The sequence below is a fragment of the Excalfactoria chinensis genome, chromosome 3, assembly GCF_039878825.1.
Source record: "Excalfactoria chinensis isolate bCotChi1 chromosome 3, bCotChi1.hap2, whole genome shotgun sequence".
Classification (NCBI taxonomy): domain Eukaryota; kingdom Metazoa; phylum Chordata; class Aves; order Galliformes; family Phasianidae; genus Excalfactoria; species Excalfactoria chinensis.
In genome coordinates this window covers 69,302,609-69,323,520 of record NC_092827.1, presented here as the reverse complement: position 1 = coordinate 69,323,520, position 20,912 = coordinate 69,302,609, and the positions used below count along the sequence as shown (strand labels likewise).

Sequence of the window (20,912 nt, the reverse complement as noted above, 5' to 3'; positions counted from 1 at the left end):
TCACAACTCGATCCTGGTGTCCTTCCAGTAAAAACAAATTCTCACTGCTGCAGGGGAAGGTGTATAAAATAATGGCAAAAGGGTTCCCTGGAGATTTATTTAACTGAAGAGTTTAAGTGCTCTTACATAAGACACCCCTATCAAAAGTAAAAGCTTTACTGGAGACCACTACTAAGCTTAGGAGCTGGCAGTATTACCACAGCGCCCTCAGGTACCGTGTTCTCTCAGACGTGTTCAGGCACAGGCTGTACATGGTGTCTGCAGGCAGTCCATGATGCTTCTGCAGTTCCAGTGTTGGCTTTTCCTTCAGTCTGCCAAGGGTGTCTCTTGTTACCACCGTACTAACACAGAGTCTCCGTTTTCTATTGAGTAAAACTGCAAAGGCTTTAAGTCGTTGTCAAGTTCAACTTCTTTTCCTTTCAGCTAGAATAAGAAAGGAAAAAAGTAACCTGATCAGACTGCAATAAATTTCGTTATATTCTAACCAAACTTAGATCAGGCAGATGAGGACCATCTGTCATACTACAGGGGTCCTAAATTACAGCAGGAAGAGCACCCTCCTTGTGCGAAATCAGCATCATGAGGCAGTACTTTAGAACATACTATTGACCTTTATCAGCATGAAGCATTTTATTGCTAAATTACTTAATTTTAACTCACTTTAGAACTTTCGTAGGACAGTTTCAGTTCCGAACCAGGAATTCTAAGTAGGCGATAGAGCAATCCTTTGACCCTTTGAACAGTCATGGACTCTGCAAAAGGGAGATGGGGGGAGAAAGGTTTATAGAAACATGCTGCTACCACAGAGCTGTACTGTTTTTTCAGCTATGCTTGCTCATAGCAACAGTGGAAGGCTGTAATGCTGCTTCAGTTCTAACATTGCAATAACGTATTTTGTACCTGAAATGATAACTGCTAACATCGAGTTGAAATGGTTTAATCTCTGGTGGATCGGACAGAACACGCTACCATGTTTTAAGTGTTTGGATCCCACGTACCAAACTGAAGTGTTATGGCTTCATAATTTACCTTTGAGTTTGAATTTACTCCACGCTAAAACCAAGTGGCCTTTGGGACACGTACCAGTCAGGTTCTGACTGCTGGCAGCTGGTGCCCATTCCTTCCAGTTTTTGTACCTTGAATTGGCTTTCCTGGCACAAATATCACTGTGGTCCCAATGCCATTCCTACCAGTAAGTGCTGCTACGTTAAGCAGGCCCCAGCAGACTGCCAGCAGAGCTGTACAGCCCTTTCTATTATGAAGTCAGTTACACCGAGGGATATTTTTTGTAATGAATCTTGAGTGAGTGTAGTTTGCTCCAGAGGTGAGAGCTGTTTGCAATAGATCTACTCAATACAAAAAAAGAAACTCAACTTGTACTTCTTTTGAAGCTTTACCTAAAGGCACAGCAATAGTGAGTTACTCCCACACATTGTACCGAAAACAAATATTTTTCTATCAGACGTTTTTGTAAAAGCTGTATCTATCTGATTTTATGCAACTTGTGATAATAAATGTGATTTTTATTTTAGAATAAAGCTTGACTAAGTTGTTTTCTTTCAGACTCTATTCTGACACCTCTTTCCAAACTTTCAGATCCAAGTCTGCTCATTTTAGTTTTCACTACAGGTGCTAAAACTTCACAGATCAAATCAATCTCTCTGTGATAGATTTGGTACAGGTACATCAGTCTCTAATGTCATTTTTAAGACAGACAGGAGACCTTACAGAGATCTAGAATTGCAGTCTAGATATTTGGCTCTTACAACTTTGTTCTTGTTTTTGGGTTAGTACATCCACCAGCTTTCGAATGCAGCAGCTGGCCTCTGATTGCCTCACGAAACCAGTGGCAGCCATGGTAATAATAACAAGCATCAACTTGCCATTTTCAAACTGGACTGAAAGTAAGTGGATGAGGATTAGCAAAATGACTTCTTAAACTGAGTTCTACATTTCTCATTCCTTTATATGACAGAATCATCAGGGGACAGTCTTCAGGAGCTGACAAAGCTAGAGGCAGCTGACATCCTTTATAACAGTCACTTGCAAAGGAGCAACAAATCAATTGCTAAAACAACAAGACAAGACTTACCTGGTAGTTTTTTCTCTACAGGCTTCTGTTCAGGGTTGTCAGGACATTTAATTGTCAAAGCTTAAGGAAGAACAGTGAGGCATTAGTGAGTGAATGTCAGGCCCTGTTCTGGCAGGACACAAAAGCATTCTAAGTAAGTTGGCTTTTATACAGACTGTTTCCTCCCCCCAGCCTTATATTCCTCGTTCTACTCAATCTTCTAACTAAATGTAAAAATAGAATGCTTTAAAATACTGTTTAAAAGGGAGGGAAAAAAACCCAAAACCAACAGGATAAATTCAGTCAAATAAATAGGAAATGAAGCTAAGAGAATTTCTATATCTTGGATGCAACCTAGTTTAAGTATGTAAACAGCCCCAAATACCAAAGTTAGCCATATTTTCCCTTGACCATCCTAGAGCTGAGTTAAGTAGTCAGATAAATTAAAACAACCAGGAAACAGCTCCAGGATTAAGGTTAAAATCTCAAATATCCTCTGTGGAAAAATCATTCACGCTGGCAGAAGAGAGTATCAATACCTCTATTCCTCACTAAGTCCTAATTAAGAAAATCATCCAGGTTAGATTGCAGGGGAAAAGGAGATGGAGTGCAGATAAGCAGGTATGCAGTCAAACTCATCTATATGTATAGATCCGAGGAGCAGAAATACAAGCTGCAACCCCAGGACCTCTCAATGGCTTTTGAGCCCCCTGTATTTCATATACACCCAGGAAACTCTGAACTCATAAACCATTTTCAAAGCAGAAGGAAAGGCTTTGACCATTTCTGGCCTCTTACTCAAAAGTTGATTTTTCAGAGTCAAAGGCTCCTGTCCCTTCAGTTCTCCTTCTTCAGGCGCACCATATTCTACGTAAAGGAAAGCACACATACATAGACGTGAGCACTTCTTTTGAGACTAAAATTCAACAGCAGCCCAAAGAAAAGCAACCTCAGGATTGGATTTGTACTTACTAAGGCAAAGAGATGGGTATCTGGGATGGGCAGCAAGAAATTCTTCACTGGGTTTGTTTCTCGCTGGATCCCAGTGCCCTCCGGCTGCTAGCCAGTCCTTCCCAAATATCTTGCGATAATCGAGCTCTGCTCCTCTTCTCTCATCAGGAAAAATCTGTACTGACACAAGAATGGAGCACAACCAAATTACAGGGCTTTCCAAAAAAGAAAAGCTAACTCACAACACCGACTTACGTGTTCAGTGCATTTTAACTCCACCAACATTCTTACAAACCCGGCCTCTAAGTACTAACTGATATCACCATACATTTATGGTACCTTCAGCTATGGGGAATGTTAGAAGCTCTGCCTCCACGTACTGACTGATCCATACATGAATATGTAAGTATTGATTCCGATGGTTCTAGCCTCCTATTACAGAAGATAACTGCAATGGGTTAACTATGCTGCTGCTTCTTTGCTTTTTGGCAAGTGTGTGCTTTTTATTCATGGTCCTGCAGTTTCAATAGGAATTGATGAAGAAATGCTGGTGCTGTTTTACATTTTCCCATGTCCTAGTGCCCACTGAACTAGCAATGTAAACAAACAGGGCAGTACTTTGTGGTCCCACTTAGTGCCCCACTTACAAAGTGATGGAATAGTCAGTCCGTTGCTTTTCCCACATCCAAGCAAACCATCTTAAAAGAAGCTGAATGGAAATTAATCAAGCAACAGTTTAAAGTCTGATTTTCCGCAGACTTGTGCAATTTCTTGACGCATCGCCTACCTCAGACTTGTTCAAAACCTCCAGTTGACTGATCTTGGCAATAATTAGCTGCCTCAGGGTCTCTGGATTCTTCTCTGTGTCCATTAGAGGGTTATTGCGACACTCCAGGACCTGCAAACTTGGCAGTTTATCAAGCTCATTGATCTCTGACCACTGAAATGGAGGAGAAGAGTCTGTTGAGGAAACATAAAGCGCACTGCATTGCAGAACAGTAAGCGGTGACTTTGGCCTTTCCTGTACAATAACTGCGAATGAAACAATTCTTCTGGACAGCAGCACCCGCTACTTCCATCCTGTTCCTTTGATGAAGAAACTAATTGCGGCACATTCAATTAAAAAGCTAAACAAACTGGGAGCTACTCTGCATTTTAGATCAATACAGTTCCACATGAGGAATGATGAGGTAGCGGAGGGACGGGACTCACCACCATAAATCTCTTCCTCTGAGATGCTAAGGATCTTTTAAACGCTAGTCAAGTCACAGGTGGGAATTTCAAAGAACTCAGTAGTTGCCTCAGGCTCTTATGCAAGCAATCAAACTAATCTTAAAAGAGCTAATTGCGAGTTACTCTTATACAAGGATGCACACACAAAATGTGGAACTCTCACATGCAAACGTACCTGTGAGATTTTATTGTCATTTATTGCCAGGCGTTTTAAGGAAGGAAACATTTTAGTCTTGCATCCTAGGAAAAAGAATAAGTCCAAACAATAATGAAAACTTCTAGTGGACAGAATTACAAGACTACAACACATTGCTTCTCTTACGTACCAAACTCAGCATCGGGAAAGCGTACAGAAGATATTCCATTGTTTGTAAGTATTAACTGCTCTAATCTGAAATGAAATAGATACAACCATTACTGTAACTGGCACAGAACATTTTGCATTAAAAATAAACAAACCTCCTCCACAAAAACCCACCTGAAGTTTTGCTTTGTATTTTAAAAAACAAAGATGCAACAGACTTTAGACATCATGAACGGTCAGTGACAAGCAAACAGCAGTACACAGCACCCAGACCTTAGCAGAGTGTTTAGGGAACAAGCGCAATCATTTCAAGCTTTGCCTCCCCTCCAGACTCAATGTTCTGCCTGTTTTTTTGTTTCCCTACAAAGGACAAACAGATGGCCATTATGGGATAGCCTGCTCTTGGAAAATGCCCATCGCCAATGGCCTTTAATGTCACACCTTCCACCAAAGAGACTAACAGCATTCTGCACACTCAAACAACTGTGATGGCTGTGCAGCTGCTGCTGAACCTCTGTGACAGTCATGGACGTGAAACCATTCCTAAGAAGCCACATCCAAACCTCTTTTGTGTTTGTACAACTCTCTGCAGTCCTGTTGTCACAGATAAAATGCTGTAGATGGTAACACTTAAAGAACTCGGTGAAGTGATAAATAATTTCAGTTTTGTAACTACATAACAAAAACTTATTAACACACAACTTAAGAATGACTTGTTTACAACAAACCAAGATTGTATTAAGATAGCTCAACTAAGTGATTCAGTTACTCTCCTTGAGAGGGGAAAATGCTTCTGTTTTAAGATTCCATTCACCTTCCATGCAACTTAAAAAAAACAAAAACAAAAACATATTTCAGTCCACAAAGACTACAGAGAAGACTGAATATCCAGGATATGACAAAGAACTTCCAGCAAATTTGTTTAACAGCTACCTTGGGAGATGTCCTATCAGATGCAGCTGACTTCCATCCAGTAGCTGGTTGTTTGAAAGGTCTAACAGTTTCAGGGTCTGCAGGACATGGTCAGGCCTGCCACATTGACAAAACATCACACAAAAGCAGAATATTTGAGGTTATTTTTAATTGTAATACTAGTTTTCTATGTATATAACTGCATGCAAATGATTGTACTTATATCAAGTATTTGGAAGTGTATCACACGAAGCTTGCAGTGTTTGCTTTACATGGTGACATAAACTCTGCAGGCATGAACCTTTATCTGATACATAACTTAGCAGTACATCAGTCACAAAAGGCTGATGGATGTTACCCATCTTACCTTTCCAAAACTGTAATATTATTTGAAGTAAGGTACAATTCTTCTAGAACTGGCCATCCTGGAGCACAGAGGAGAACCTAAGAGCAAATCACCACTTAATGCAACAGAAATTAGGAAGAAAATATTCCAGAAATTATACTTTATGCAGATTCCCTCACACTATATTCAGAACTAACCATAGGACTCAAAACCAGAAATAAGCACTGCGGATTGCCTAACAATCTCTTTCCTCCAAATGACACTTTCTTGTGTCCAGAACTATCAACACAGATAGTTAAAGCCCAGTAAAGACTGTGGGCATGTTGTAGATAATCTGTTGGAATGGCTGGGAAGGATTGGGCACTGAGCAGCCATTGCTGATCAGGAAAGTGAAACATAAACGCAAGATCTATCGCAAAAGAAATAAAGATAAGTAATTTGTCACCATGCAAGTGTGTGATGCTCCTATATGTTTAGTCTCTTCATGTCAGGAAGTAAATAGTGTAAATGGGAAAGATGGAAAGAAACTTAACAAGAGTCATCAAAGCAATGTAACAGAGCTGTTATCAGCTACTTGCATTTTAAAAAGTTGGGAATTATTAAATGAAATTATCAGGCAGCAAGATCAAAAGCCAAAAGGGATATATATATATATGTACATATATTTCATACAGCATGTAATTAAACTGATTTTATAAGATGTGGATACAACAAATTTCAAATAGGCCCTCAATGCTGCTAGATAAATCATGAAAGAAAAACCCACAAAGATTACTGAAATACAGACATATATATATGGCTGCCAGCTCAGGAAGACTTGGAATTCCAGATGGCTTGATAAGAAGCTCTCACTACATACTTGTCTATTGCCTCTAATATATCCCAACTACCTGCCACTTGCTGATGCCAGCTACTCAGTGCTGCACCTCTGCTCCAACCCTGTGCTTTTTTTCCCCTGTATGACTTCAAAAGATATTAGTTTGAGAGCAGAATGGCAAACAGATTGCTATGATCTAAATGCTGAATGAGAAAAAATAATAATAACGTAGTTTTGGAGTCAGAAATACGAATTACTCTCAAATGGATTATCTTAGTTTCCAGTTCAATGGTTTCTAAGCTATTTTACAGGACATCTTGTCCCTCTGAAGATTATATGGTAAGTGTTCAACAACCAAAATGAATAATACAGTAGTATGGTCTTTTAGGGATACACTAACAGAAATCTCAGATGCATTTTGAGGAACGCATACAATATACAAATGAAATAACTTTTCAGAAAAAATGATGCTCAAAACTGGTAAATATGGGAGTCTATATGACAGTCTCTACTCTTACAGCATTTCAAAATAGAAGAACAAATGAAAACAGAAATGCAGGTCTTCTTTCTTGAGAACAATCCCCATGCCAAATATCCTTACATACGGCAACATATTATTTTGAAATACTCTAAATTGTTCTAACTTTGATGAAAACATTTCCAGGATTTTCAGACTTGGTTTATATTCTCTATTAACAGTCTCTGCATTTCTCTGTGGCTTGGATTACATTCATTATTATTTTCTATTAAAAAGCCAATTTCTCGATGTAACTTCCCATGCAGCTTCAGCAATAGCATTTTAATTGGTTTCTTCACAGAGTATTAATGACATGGAGTGCCTTCAATTTTTCCCCTTTTGTGTGCCCAGGAACACCACCTCTGTTAAGCAGAGGCTTGTGTCTTATGAAGGAATTAATCACAGAGTCACAGAATCGTAGGGTTTGGAAGGGACCTCCAGAGATCGAGTCCAACCCCCCTGCCAAAGCAGGTTCCCTACACCAGGTCGCACAGATAGGCATCCAGGCAAGTCTTGAATATCTCTAGAGGAGACTCCACAACTGCCCTTGGCAGCCTGTTCCAGTGCTCTGTCACCCTCACCATAAAGAAGTTCTTGCACACATTCATGTGCAACTTCCTATGCTCCAGTTTCTGGCAGTTTCCCCTTGTCCTGTCTCCATACACTGCTGAAAAGAGTCTGGCCTCCCCACTCTGCCCTCCACACCTCAGATATTTATGATCAGGTCTATAAGCAAATCAAACTAATATTCCTTTTACAGAAAAAGACTTCTGCATCAAAAGCATCTTTACCATCTATGCTAAACTGTCAGCTAGAGTGAACTTTCAAAAACAAACGCAAAATGTTATCTAATGTTAAACTGCTCTGACTAACCAGAGGCTTAGCTTTGAACCTTTGTTACCCATACTGAACTGCAACCTGCTCGAAGCAGTGGTCAGGCGCTATTATGGGCTGCTCAGGGAGGTGGTGGAGTCACCAGCCCAGGAGGTGTTCAAGGAACGTTTAGCTGTTGTGTTGAGGGATATGGCTTAGTGAGAACTATTGGTGATAAGTGGATGGTTGGACTGAATGATCTTGCAGGTCTTTTCCAACCTTGGTGATTCTACAATTCTAAATCAAAGCTACACAACTCTTTTAGTCACCCTGGTTGGGATGCAAGCCACCAACAGCGCCATTGTCTTTGCAATGAACAGATTTCCTCTGATGAGCATTAGACAACATTTAGAGTGTCCGTAATCATGGAATTCTTCCACTCAGTTCAACATTCATACTGCTACCATTACAGAAAGATTATCAACTAGCACCTACGTTTAAAAGGACAATAAATAGATGCTAAAAAAACATAGCAATGACCCTCTTCTAGCTTCTAGACAAGACACTGAAAACACTTCCACTTCAATCAGAACCCCAGTTTTGCTAAGTATGCTTTTACTGGATAGCAGTTGACAGCAGAAATTTGAAGATTCAGCTAATTTCTCAGTGCAATACTTATCAGATCTGATGCAAGAAATCCAAATAATGGACTGGTACTTAAAAGTCCCTATAAGTAACACAGCACTACTGAGAAGGGATTCATAAGTCCTTCTCCCCCCACCATTGCTAACATGTTTGATGACAGAACTTTACCCTTAATGAGATGAGATATTAGGGCAGAATCAATGAAATATGTGCATGTTTCAGCTCCTGAAACAAGTCAGAGCTCAGTTTATTCTGTGCTAAATCTGTTTTGTATAATATATTAAAAGTATTTTTATCAGGCACAAAGATATTAAGAGAAATTAAGGCTGATGCAAAGTGGTGCCAAAGCAACTATTTTATGTCATGCTGACACATGTTCTTTCTCTTTGCATTTGTTCTATTAACTACATTAAAGTATATACAAATTCTTACTAAGTACAAGGAAACAAACTTTTCAAATCTTCGGAACATGAAGTTAAATTATACTTTAACTGCTTTATCTTGACTTGATAATTTACAGAAGTAAATGAAGTCCAACATTTCTTACTAAACTCCTGTGCCAATATAATCTGCATTTCCAACTAATACAATTATGTTACAGCACCTTTCCTAACGATGATCACATTTCAGAAGAATAATATAATGTATAAATATTTACTGTGCTTCACTTGTATAAAAATCTAGAAGCATAAAAAAAAATTAAAGATATAGAAAGTTATTACCTGTGTCCAAGTTATCCCAGTCTGATTAAGTGCCAGTGTTGTCAACTTTGAAAATGCATTGGACACAGAAATTGATGTAGATGGAAATTTCATTTTGTTTCCACTGTGTAAAGAAAGTAATCGTGAGCATAAACTTAAATAAATCCAATCGTTCATGAAGTCACTCATTTGGAATTACAGAGCGAGGACAAAAATAATATAAGCATAATTCAAAAACAGTCACTGATTGCATTGCATGCACCTAAAAGCACGACAAGATATAATTCTACTTACATTCAAACTCATTCTTTCCTAATTTACCTTCCTACTTCATGGATGCATATTTATTCACCTGTTATTCAACCCTAACTTTACAAATAGTACCAGGTTGCAATACCTATTCAGTGCTAAATACTGAAGAATACAGAACACCTACAACTATTTAAAAATATATATTTGTCAGGTTAGCTATAAAAACAAATACAAACATTGGGCACGCCTTCTTATAACAGTAACTATGTGTTTATTTCAGTTTAGCTGACATTGCTTTCACTTTATTTTAGCTACACTGTGTGTATCGTACAGCAAAGGTTTTGGAAACTGCTAATAGGACGACAGAGATCACATATGCAAGCATGTATATATACTCTTCAACAGTGAGATTTAAAAAAATAAAAGTAACTACAACTTAGCTGCTGTTAAAATCCATACCGAAGCACTCAATTATCTTTTGAAAGTTGACCTCCTATCTAAAACAGACTCTTCTTTTTTGTCCTTACCTCCAAAGGAACAGAAATCCCAATATGAATATTTATACCTGATATCAAGCGTTTCCAGATTTGGAATCTGAGAAGCAATATCTATTACTGTATCCCAGAATGACACCAGATTTTTGGATAGATCTATATGTCTGATATCTGAAATTTCACATTAAGAAAACAAACATCTCAAGCCTGATCTTCCTTTTTCAGGAACTAGAATTAGGTTTCGGTTTTGAATCAAATAAGCTAAGACGGAACGTATTTCTGTTAGCCCTTAGAGGTACTGCCATTCAGTTACAGCAAATTTTACATTGACTTGTGGCACAGAAATGGCTTAGAGTTGTTATAAAAGAGTTTAACTTTACAAATCTTAAAAAGGATGAATTTCTGCATCGATAGCAATTTTTACCAGTCCCCATAATGAACTAACTAGCTTTGATTTTCTGCAACATTGCCACAACATGCAGTCCACTGAATACACTTTTCGTTACATATTTGAAACCTGTGGTACCTACAAACAAATCATCTGTATTTTTTATATGGATATCTACTCTAGAGTTATGGTAAAAAATAAATAAATCCCATTGCTGGAACCTTCTGAAATTGCAGTCACAGTAATGACCTATGATAATATTGCTATTTTCAGTCACTGTCCACGTTCTGCCTCAAAAACTGTGGGCTCCTACATTCTAACTCTGTAAGCACTGAACTGAGCTTACAAATATAAGCCTCAGTTTTAAACATTTTTCATAACGTAAGGATAAAAATACTGTTCCTCATTCCTTGAGGTGAGCACTCAGAGTGCTACAATACAAACTTTATTTGTGGCACTGCATTATATAGCACCTTCCAAAAGGATACTAGTACACGTTCCACTGATTTCCTCTTTCTGACCAGCATGGCTCACGGCGCATTCATGCACTGAGATATGTACCAGTTGGTTCAGCTGGCTAAAAAAAGAACATTCTGTTAAGTAATCTTCAAACACAAACATGCACAATACATAAGCACCTGATTGTTACACACAAATAATATTCTTCTCATAAATATCTCATGGAGGATGAGTGTCATACATTGTATCTCTTTCTTGTAATACTACTTGTACTTCAAAACAGGTCTGGCTGAATCACACTTTCTTCTCTCCCACTTTCCTCTTCCCCTTTACACACCTCTCCTCTGCCTCCCAAAGATCACAACTGATAAACATCCAACAAAAGAAAAAGTAATAAAAGAGATCAAATGTATGCAAACTGGAATTCAGTTGGCATTTCCAAGTTTCATTTTGTTTTGGTAACAGTTTTTGCAAGGAGTTCTATGTTATTTGGGCATTCTTCATATCACTCATGAAAAAAAAGGGGAAAAAAAAGGCATTTTTGACTGCTAAATTTGTTCTGGGAGACAAGGAATACAGTTGTGGAGTATCAGCTCAGAGAGGAGACTGTCACCTACTGAACTGATATCTCTCTGGTGCTGGAGGTCATTCAAACTGCAGTCTATTGCACGTCATTAAATCATTTCCTTTTTTCTTACCCTCACAAATAAAAGGAAATTGACATGGACTGACACAAGTAGCAATACAATGACTTTCTGAATTCCTTCTCTTCATTACATTACATCATTAAACTAAGATGAAACAAGGAAGACCATACTACACCTATTTGAAAAGGACTAGGAATGTGTATATATAGAGCTACAAAACACATTATTGATGATACAAAAATTATCTTAACTGCATGCAATTTGGCAACCATGTAGCTGCTACACGAGTTGAGTCAATACACTGATCCAACAGAAAACTAGCCTACAAAACAATGAATGGTTTCATACTGGCTCAACTAGCTGAACCAGCTCACCTTTTGGTGAGCAGAAACAGAGAAAGCAAGGAACAAGCAAGGTCACTCCTTTTGTCAGCAGCAGTCACGTCAGATAAAAAATACTGTGTGAAATAGTACACTCAATATCTTAAATTTCAAGCAACCTTTTACTTTATCAGCAAGTTTCTTGAACTTAGAGGAAACAATATTCCAATAGCCATGGAATAATTATCTTAGGATCTGAGGACCATACCACTTTGCTTTTCTTATTATCGAACTAGTATTTGACATCAGTGTATCTTAAGATTTTCATATTACACTTGCCTTTGTTTTTTTTCAATAGAATCTCTGCCAACAAATTCCACGGTCTTCTTTCCAAATACACACGTATTCTCTATTCCATTTTGACCATTTTGTTTTTCATTCAGTCCATACCGACCCTTTACTGCAGTAAGAAAATCTACTCCAAAATTTGCTTTGTTTGGGCGGATGAATGATCCTCCTCTGGGATGCCTGGAATAGAGCAGGGAAATTGTGAAAGATGAAGAGTTACTATCAGAATGATTAAAAAAAAGAGAAAGTTTGCAAATTGATTATTAAGGTTTAAAAAGTACCATGAACCAACACAGCCAGAGGGCAACTCTGGCTAATTTCAGACACCTCTACTCCTGCTCAGGGAAACCAGGCAACATTTACAAAGTATAACTGCTAGTATTTGACACAAGTTTACATTGAGAGATACTGTAAGAACTGAAACACATCAACGCCAAAGGTACTTAAACATGAAAATTACCATGTCAGCGCCAACACCAGAAAAAACCAGCACCAACACCTGTTGTTTCCAAACTTATGAACTCAGTCTTATCCAGCAAATCATGTTTCATCCAAAAAAATGACTTAAGAAATGGTACAATCTGTATCTTATCTCATACTAACTCATATAAATAAACTAAAAGTAACTTCGTAAAATTTTGAAACTGAATATTCAACAAAATTTCCGAGTTACTGCATGTTCTACACAGTCCTATGAAATCTTAGTTTTTCTTATGCTGAAAAAAAATACACAGTTTCATGCCATGTAAATTGCTTTGAAAATCTCTATCAAAATTAGAAGGGAAATAGTAGGATGAACTGGCAAAGACAAGTTGTGGGAATGGTATCACAGAACAGATGGAGGATATAATAGGAGGATCAGCCAGGAAACAGCAGGAAGAAAATTGGTAGTTATGATTACCTGTCTGCCTTCCAGCTGAGAAGAGTACTGACTTTGATTGGAAAGTACCCAGGAGGAAGAAACCACTTATGTAAATAAAATTCTTTTCAAAACATCATGTAAGCATCAAGTGGCTCATTAATAAACCATAACATACATCATCAACTCCACTGAATCCAAAATTCGCTCAGAAAAACAGTAACTAGAGACCATGAATCCTATGGATCCATTGCAAGTATACGGGCACCATATATTCAAATATTAATTTAAAAAATATATAATTACAAAAAATAAAATAAAATAAAATAAAATAAAATAAAATAAAATAAAATAAAATAAAATAAAATAAAATAAAATAAAATAAAATAAAATAAATCAGTACTGGAAAGTGCCTGTGCTAGTTTTATTCATTAACATTTGTAATATTTACATAAGTGCTCTCATATCCTAATTAAGAATCTGGAGAGAAACAAGGTATTATTTACTTTAAATACTTTACTTTTTGTACTCAACACATATTTTCAATTATGTACATTTCTGCTCCAGCAACCCCTTCTTGAGCCCTTCTTCCCATTTCTTTGAGGTTATTCTTCATAATTTGCAAACATTTGATTAGTTCAGATGTTAAATTTTCTTCAACGTAAATTTGCAACACTTTCTTAATACCACTTTTAAAAATAAATCACATTTTCACTACCTTAATAATTACATCTCTTACTTGTGAAATACATTATTACTGCTTCTGCACTTACTCAAGTCAAACAGCTCTGTAGATAGCAGATGCTTCAATACCCTACCAGCTCTAGCAATTGTTCCTGTTTATCTGTAACTTACCTCAGATCCTGCTGTATGTTTATTCTGAAATCTTTTGTTCTCCTTCCTATCCCCTTGTCTCTCCCCATTTTGTCATCTCTATTCCTTTGCACTCAAAAAATCGGTTTCTTCTCTCCTCTCTCCAGCTCTCTCATCAGAGTTGATCTTAAAACCTCCATACCAGCATCCTTCTTGTCATGCTGTTTATCCCTGGCACAGACAAAGCCTTTGGACCTCCCATCATCATACTGCTTTCTAAACCCATTTCTTACCTCTTGGGTCACTGTTTCCATTGACACCCCTTTTCTCTCACTGCCTTTGCAGAAGCCAGTTCTACCCTCAAGGAAAAAAGGGGGAAAAAAAAGTAAAGGAAACTAGCTTGCCCTGTTTTCTCAGGCAATAGGGTGATTTGAAGTTACAGATAAATATGGTACATTTCCTCTCTCAAACCTCTCCTATTTTGTTGTTGTTGTTGTTGTCTTGTTTTGATGACAGGAAAATCATGGGGTTTCTCTCTCCTATTTGTGTCACTTCTGAGTATTCTCCCTTTCAGCACAATCTTATGTAGTGTATAATCAAATCCATATCACAGTCTCTTTTTGGTTCAATTTTATTAATTTCACCTACCTTTTTAAGAGCTGTCCAAGAGAAGGACAGAAGAGATTTTGCAATAAGACCCTATTTTCAGGCAAAATGATTACATGTTCAAGGAGAGCGGCACCCAGTAACTTGTTTCCCTAAAATAACTTCACACAAGGGAATAGAAGCTGTAGAAGCCACATGCCCATATCACACAACCAATGTACAGCACATGGACTCATGAAGAAGCATGCCTAGAGGCAACCAGTCTTCATAACTGGAAAACAAAGAGATCACAGAATATCCTGAGTGGAAGGGACCCACAGGGATCATTAAGCCCAGCTCCTGGTCTACACAGTACCACCCCAAATCCAAACCCTCTGTCTGAGAGTGATGCCCAAACACTCCCAGCATTCGGGGCTGTGCCCACTGCCCTGTGGTGCAGACCCCATCTCCAACCCCCACTGCCCCTCTGCTGGCACAGTCAGGCCCTGTCACTGTCACACAGAGCAGAGCTCAGCGCTGCCCTTCTGCTCCCTATGAAGAGCTGCAGCCATTGTGAGGCCTCACCTCCTCTGCTCTGTGCTGAGCACAACCAGGTCCGTCAGCTGCTCCTCATACATCCTGACCTCTAGACCCTTGTAGCCTAGACATTTACAGCCACTGTCTTTACAGTGCCTTTACAGCCCTCCTGTGAGACAGCATTTATGCCCTTCTTATATTCTTATATTCTGGAATACATCCAAGTGGGGCTCTGACAACCAGCTAGTGAGAGAGATCTTGGTATTATTGTCCCGGATAGTAAAGGTAGACAGAAAAATTTATTTGCCCAGTTTTACAATGAATATATCAAGATAGTTCAAGATAATTCTGTGATTCTGTGATAGTTATCATGAGTGGAGGCATACACACTACAGGGATCAGAGGATATCAGAAATGATAGCCATTTGAATCCATGCACCTCTTGTCTGGATGGTCTGTAAACAGATTTTTTCCTTTTAGGGGGAGGTTCTCAATTAATCAGACTCCTTTTAGAAGGAGCTACATGCTGTAATAATGAAAATCCTTCAAATTTCATTTTAGAATAGAGGCTGTGATCACTGTGACATCAAACAAAGCTTGTGAGTAACACCTAGGATTAATCTGCTATGATGTATCCAATTCCTGACTACACAGCAGAAACCTTGAAGATGTCAGTAAGTAATTAAAGTTCTTGCAAGTTAACCTCAGTCAAACAGACATGAAAACTGGGCTGAATTTTCGCAAAACAAGGGAAGAAAAAAACTGGACACCTGCAGTTCCAGATGCTCACTTGAAGGTTCTACATTCAAGCACTACTAAGAGCAGATTTATTTCTACACCCTTCTACTGCCAGCAGAGGGCAGAAGTCGCAGATGAGTACAGCAGCACCACACAGGGAGACAACTTCATCATCTACAGCAGAGTAAAACTGGCTTCAACTTGGAAAATGCTTCAGTTGAATTCAAAGCATCTAAGAAGCAACTTCTACCAATAAATTCAGAAGATGTGGCTGTCTGAATAATTTTCTACTCTTTAGCTAAGAAAAATCATGCAAAGTCAAATTAATTTTAATCTCAGATCTTTTCAGAAAGGAGGAAAAGAGGAAAGATTTTCTCCTTATCTTCTTGTCAGTAACTTAAACTTTATCTATGTAAACCAGCAGGGGGAATTCCTTTCAGTCTTATGTTTTCTGATAAAGCAAAGTGAAACTCCATCCTAAAGCAAGGATGTCTGTAGAAGATCACATACAACTTCTAATCCATTTCCTTGTTTTGCCACTTCCCTTCATATTTTGTAAAGCTTTCAATTAATTCCACATGTTCACTGTCAAATAATTTGAAATATATATATACATATATAGTGCCTGTGTTTGTGTGTTCATACTTGAATGAGCACTTAGAAAGTTAGGAATGAGTATTAATCAAACTACCCTTTTGCAGTTACTACCAGCCTTGGAAAATAGGAATTGGAAGAACCACCTAGAAATCTTCATTACAGCTCATTAACACAACACTTGCTGTGATCCAGTGGTCGAAAACACCATTCATATAACACCACACACAATCTTTGAAAGCAGGCAATAGAAAATGGTCAGCAAAAGTATGAAAGCAGGTCAAGTATTTCTGTGATACAGCCATGAAATATTATTGTATTCTTTATCACTCTAAGAACTCACTGAGCTTGTAGCCCTTAATATTTTAGGAGTCTCTGATGGACTTTTCTTCTATGAATTCATTCAGTTAATTCTTACTTTTGTTCTTAAAGCTTTTAGCAGCTGCAGTATCCTCTGAGACACAAAACAACAACTTGCTGCTGTTAGCGATGGCTTTGGAGAGCTGCATTCCCAGTTTCAAATGTCTTAACTGTTTGAGTCTTCAAACTTAAATACCATGTACGCAGATACATTAAACATTTACAAAAGTGATTTCTAAAAAGCCCACACAACCACACTGCATTTTCCACACATTAAGCACAACTGAACTTAATAATTACTCACTGATACAAGTGACATCCAAATAATTAACAGGAATTTGCTATTTTGTCACAACAGTACGTATGAAAATCATCTTAAATGCAAACCAAAACTACGTTTAAGATCGTTAATCAATACTTTACATACGTAGAAAGGTAAGTAGCACATACCAGCTCTCCTTTTTAAGTAGAATGTAAAGGGCTACTCAAGGTAACATTAGGAGTAATAATATCAAAAAAATTACATTTTATGACATACCCCTGAAACCATCAGTTTTACTTTCTAAGGGTTTACCCATTGCAATCCCTGTAACTGAGCAATAGCTACACAACAGCCTTTGTGGCACAGCTAGTCACAACATTCAGACTTATCTTTATAACTGATAAACTGGCAAACTGATAACAAAATGATTTGCCACAAAGATTGAGAAAGCGCATTTTCTCAAGACCATTTTGCCAATATGCAAGACATGTTAACACCGGGAATAAACTCACCTGCATTTAAAATACTGTGTTCCTTCATAGGTACCATCATGTTTTCCTCTCTGAGGATCATCCCATTCCACTCCAAGCCAAATTCCTGAAAAATATTGTAGCTACGCTTTCATATTTATGGCATCATAGACACAGAAACATGGAACAAACCTGTGAAGTTAACCTAGCCTAGCCTTTCCACACAAAACAGGAGATTATAACTAGCCCTAGACCAAGTTAGACAGCTAAGTCTCCACCTACTCGGGTCTTGAAGACCTCTGAGAGATTTCAATCTCCCTGGGTAGCCTGTTCCAGTGCTGCATTACTTCTGTGCTTAAAAAGATTTTCCTGTCATCAAACCTGAACCTCCCATGACACTATTTGTGGCTATTGCCCATTGTTATATAATTTAATACCTACCAGAAGAATTTGCCTCTGTCATCTTTGTAACGGTCTGCCAAATGGCTGCAAGGCTACCATTAGATGTCATTTAATTTTGCTCTTTACCACACTACCCAAAAGTCCAGCTCCTTCAACTTGTCTACACGAGACATGTGGTCTACACCTTTGACCCTCTGTGCAGCTCTCCCCTGGATACTCTCCAGTTTATCCTCATACCTCTTGCACTGGAATGACTCAAACCAGATACATTATTGAGTGCAAACATACAAAGAACCTCTGCCCTCAGAAGGGGGCAAAAGATTCCCTTAATTTGTTGGCCATGTTCATTGTTCTACAGTAACCCAGTAAAACACACACTCTGCCTATGACAAAAGTTCACTCTTGGTTCACATCCATCCATGTAAAGTATCAAATCCTTTACAACATGCCCTGTAAGCTACTAGTGATTTCCAGTTTGTATTGATACATGGGTTTATTTCACCCTACATGTGGAAATTCACATTTCTTGAATCTCTTAGGCCCAAGCCTAAAGTTCATTAAGCCTGGCCTGTATTGCAGTTCAGCTTTTTGTTACACCAGACACTTGAGGGTGAACTCTGTTCATTTCCAGACATTAATGAAGATGATGAACAATAACGATCCCAGAGTTTAGTTCTGGGTTACTCACATATTACCAGGCAGGTGGCAACTCACTGATTATCACTTTTCTGCTTGACAGACTTTCAATCTACCTAACACTCTTTTCATCTGGTTTGTATTTCTCCAGCTTCCAAACAATTTATACATACATACATATATAATTAGAAAATGTTTAAAAGGCCTTATTAAAGTTAAGGAATTCTCTTCATCCACATTCCTAGTCGTATCATCAAAACTAGACCTTTTATTTTTGATAAAGATCAAGGTATCCCAATTACCATCTTGTCTTTCATATACCTGGAAACAGATCCCAGGGGAACATGTTCATGATCTTTCTGTGATGTGAAGTGAGGATGATGAACCTACGGTTCCCTGGTCATCTTTCTTGCTCTTTCTAGAACTGAATGCAATGCTAGTCACCTCCAAGCATTAAGCAATCTTCCCATCCCATCATCAGTGATACAAAGACGGCATAGAGTGCTCTCACAACTGAACTGGTCAGATCTTCCAGCAAACGGAGCTGGATCTTATTTGGTTCCAAGCACTGGAGTATGGTATCACGGAAGTGCCCAGACCGTTACTTTCTCACTGCTGGCTGCCTCCCCCTGACACTGTGCCTGTACCTGTACCTGTGTTAGAAGTGTCCTTATCTACGCAGGGAGGATACACACACATACAACACACACACACTGTCAGCTTCTGCTTATCAGGGCTGAATTTAAAAAAGCACCACTATAACTGAAGCCGGCCATCGTGACAGCTGTTTGCCCCGGCGCTGCTTACCTGCCGTAGGCGGGACGCTGCCGACGTAGCGCACGGTGCCGTACTCTGTGCCACACAGCACCCTCCGGCCCAGCGCGTCAGCGGGCACCCAGCCGGCCATCCCGGTCCTCACACACCTGCAGGGACGGAACCGACGTCCTTAACACGCCCGAGGCGCTGCTGTTACGACGGGCTCTCCTCGCACGACCCAGCGGCGCGATGACTGCAGGTAAGCTGTGCCCGCCCGCCCCAGCGCTCCTCCTCCCGGAGCGGGCTGGTTGCGGACGAGAGCCCGCACCCTCCGGGCGCCCGAGGCCCCGGGCGCGAGGCCGTTAGAGCAAGCAGCAGCCCCTCGGCCCGGCGCGACGGCTGCGGCAGCTCTGAGCGGGAGGGGAGGGTCGCGCCGGCCGGTGTCACACAGCTGCTCTATCGGTGGCTGTGCGCGGAGGGAATCCGCCGGCAGCCGCCCCCCCGCACGCCGATCCCCAGCCCCTTCCGCGTCCCGCAGCCGGGCTCCTACCTCCCGCCTCCCCCGTCGGCCGGCACGCTGCCATTGGCCGCGCGGCCGCACAGCCGCCCTATCCCGGCCCGCACACGGCTCCGCACCGCCACCCTGAGCCATAGGCGTGAGGCGGACGTGCCGCAGGGCCTTCTGGGTAACGGTGTTCGGCGGCGCCGCCCGTTGTGTGCGGCCCGGCCTGCCCTGGGCGGTGCCCCGGAACGCCGCGGGGCGGGAGGTGCCGGCGGTGCAGGCGGTGCAGACGGTGCAGACGGCCGCCTCGAGCGAGCTGCCGACATCGGCCCTCCGGCTCTTGGCGGTGCTGCCCTGCGCCCCACCGGTACGCGCTGATGAAAGCTGAAGGCCTTGGATGTGTTCTGTAAGTAGCAATCGCTTGTTCATTGAAACGATACTGCCTCAGCTTCGGGCCGCGAGGATTGGAACTGCTGTGCCGGTAACTAACAAAGGGGCTATTCCAGCGCTGTGCCTCTGCTGACGTTCAAATAACTCGATACGTTCTTGGGGCAGACGGCTCAGCTGGCTCTGTGGCACTGTTTGCAGGTCTTTGGTAACACTAGTACATGCCAGTCAAAGCGGTTTGGATAGTGAGTCCTAAGTATGTAGCACAACACTGAGTTGCTGGCGTTGCAGTTTCCTCCGGGTTCTTGTGACTGTTCCTCTCCCGCAGAGGGCAGCCTCGGAACTACGTGGACAACGACAAGCGCAGCACCAAGTCCTCCTGCTCTGCTTCTGAGTCAGTCGCTGTTCCCAAGTACTAACCTGAGAACTTGTTTTAGCGTGAGGAGTTGAAATTCACCCGGGTTATGAATAGGAGATAGTTCCTTTGGTTTAACCTCTTTGTTAGATATACCATTCTGAATCACCAGAGGCATTTTCAATTGGAAAGGAGCCTTGGTGGATTTCCAGCCAGCCCTGTAATTCTGACCAGTCGCTTTTCTCCTGGCTCTCCTTGGGGGTTTTATTTACATTAAGAGTCTTGACCTTTAAATCAACCAAATAAAACATGAAGTCAAACTCCTTTGTATGAATTACTACTTTATTTCATGTGTGTGCATGGCAGTACGTCATGCTCTCTTGCTGTATTGTATTTGGAAGCTACCAGTCAACTCTGGGCAGCAGCTGCAGCATTAGA

At 40.2% G+C, this 20,912-nt stretch overlaps 1 protein-coding gene across 2 annotated transcripts; it reads right to left on the bottom strand.

Annotated features, from left to right (window-relative positions):
• Window positions 1-81: 81 nt before the first annotated feature.
• On the bottom strand, window positions 82-19,883 carry TBCE (tubulin folding cofactor E). 2 transcript variants are annotated; one of them, XM_072331901.1, is made up of 17 exons: window positions 19,781-19,883; window positions 19,282-19,397; window positions 17,479-17,563; window positions 12,206-12,398; window positions 10,933-11,017; window positions 10,128-10,227; window positions 9,332-9,434; window positions 5,839-5,915; window positions 5,493-5,588; window positions 4,582-4,646; window positions 4,431-4,495; window positions 3,810-3,962; window positions 3,044-3,197; window positions 2,870-2,938; window positions 2,093-2,152; window positions 661-752; window positions 82-423 (listed from the first exon to the last, which is right to left on the bottom strand). In XM_072331901.1, the coding sequence occupies exons 2-17, from the start codon at window positions 19,379-19,381 to the stop codon at window positions 331-333; spliced, it is 1,590 nt and encodes a 529-aa protein (XP_072188002.1). In that variant the 5' UTR covers window positions 19,382-19,397; window positions 19,781-19,883; the 3' UTR covers window positions 82-330. The 2 variants fall into 2 exon arrangements, with proteins under 2 accessions (XP_072188002.1, XP_072188003.1); XM_072331902.1 differs by having other exon boundaries at window positions 10,933-11,021; window positions 12,210-12,398.
• Window positions 19,884-20,912: the final 1,029 nt, after the last annotated feature.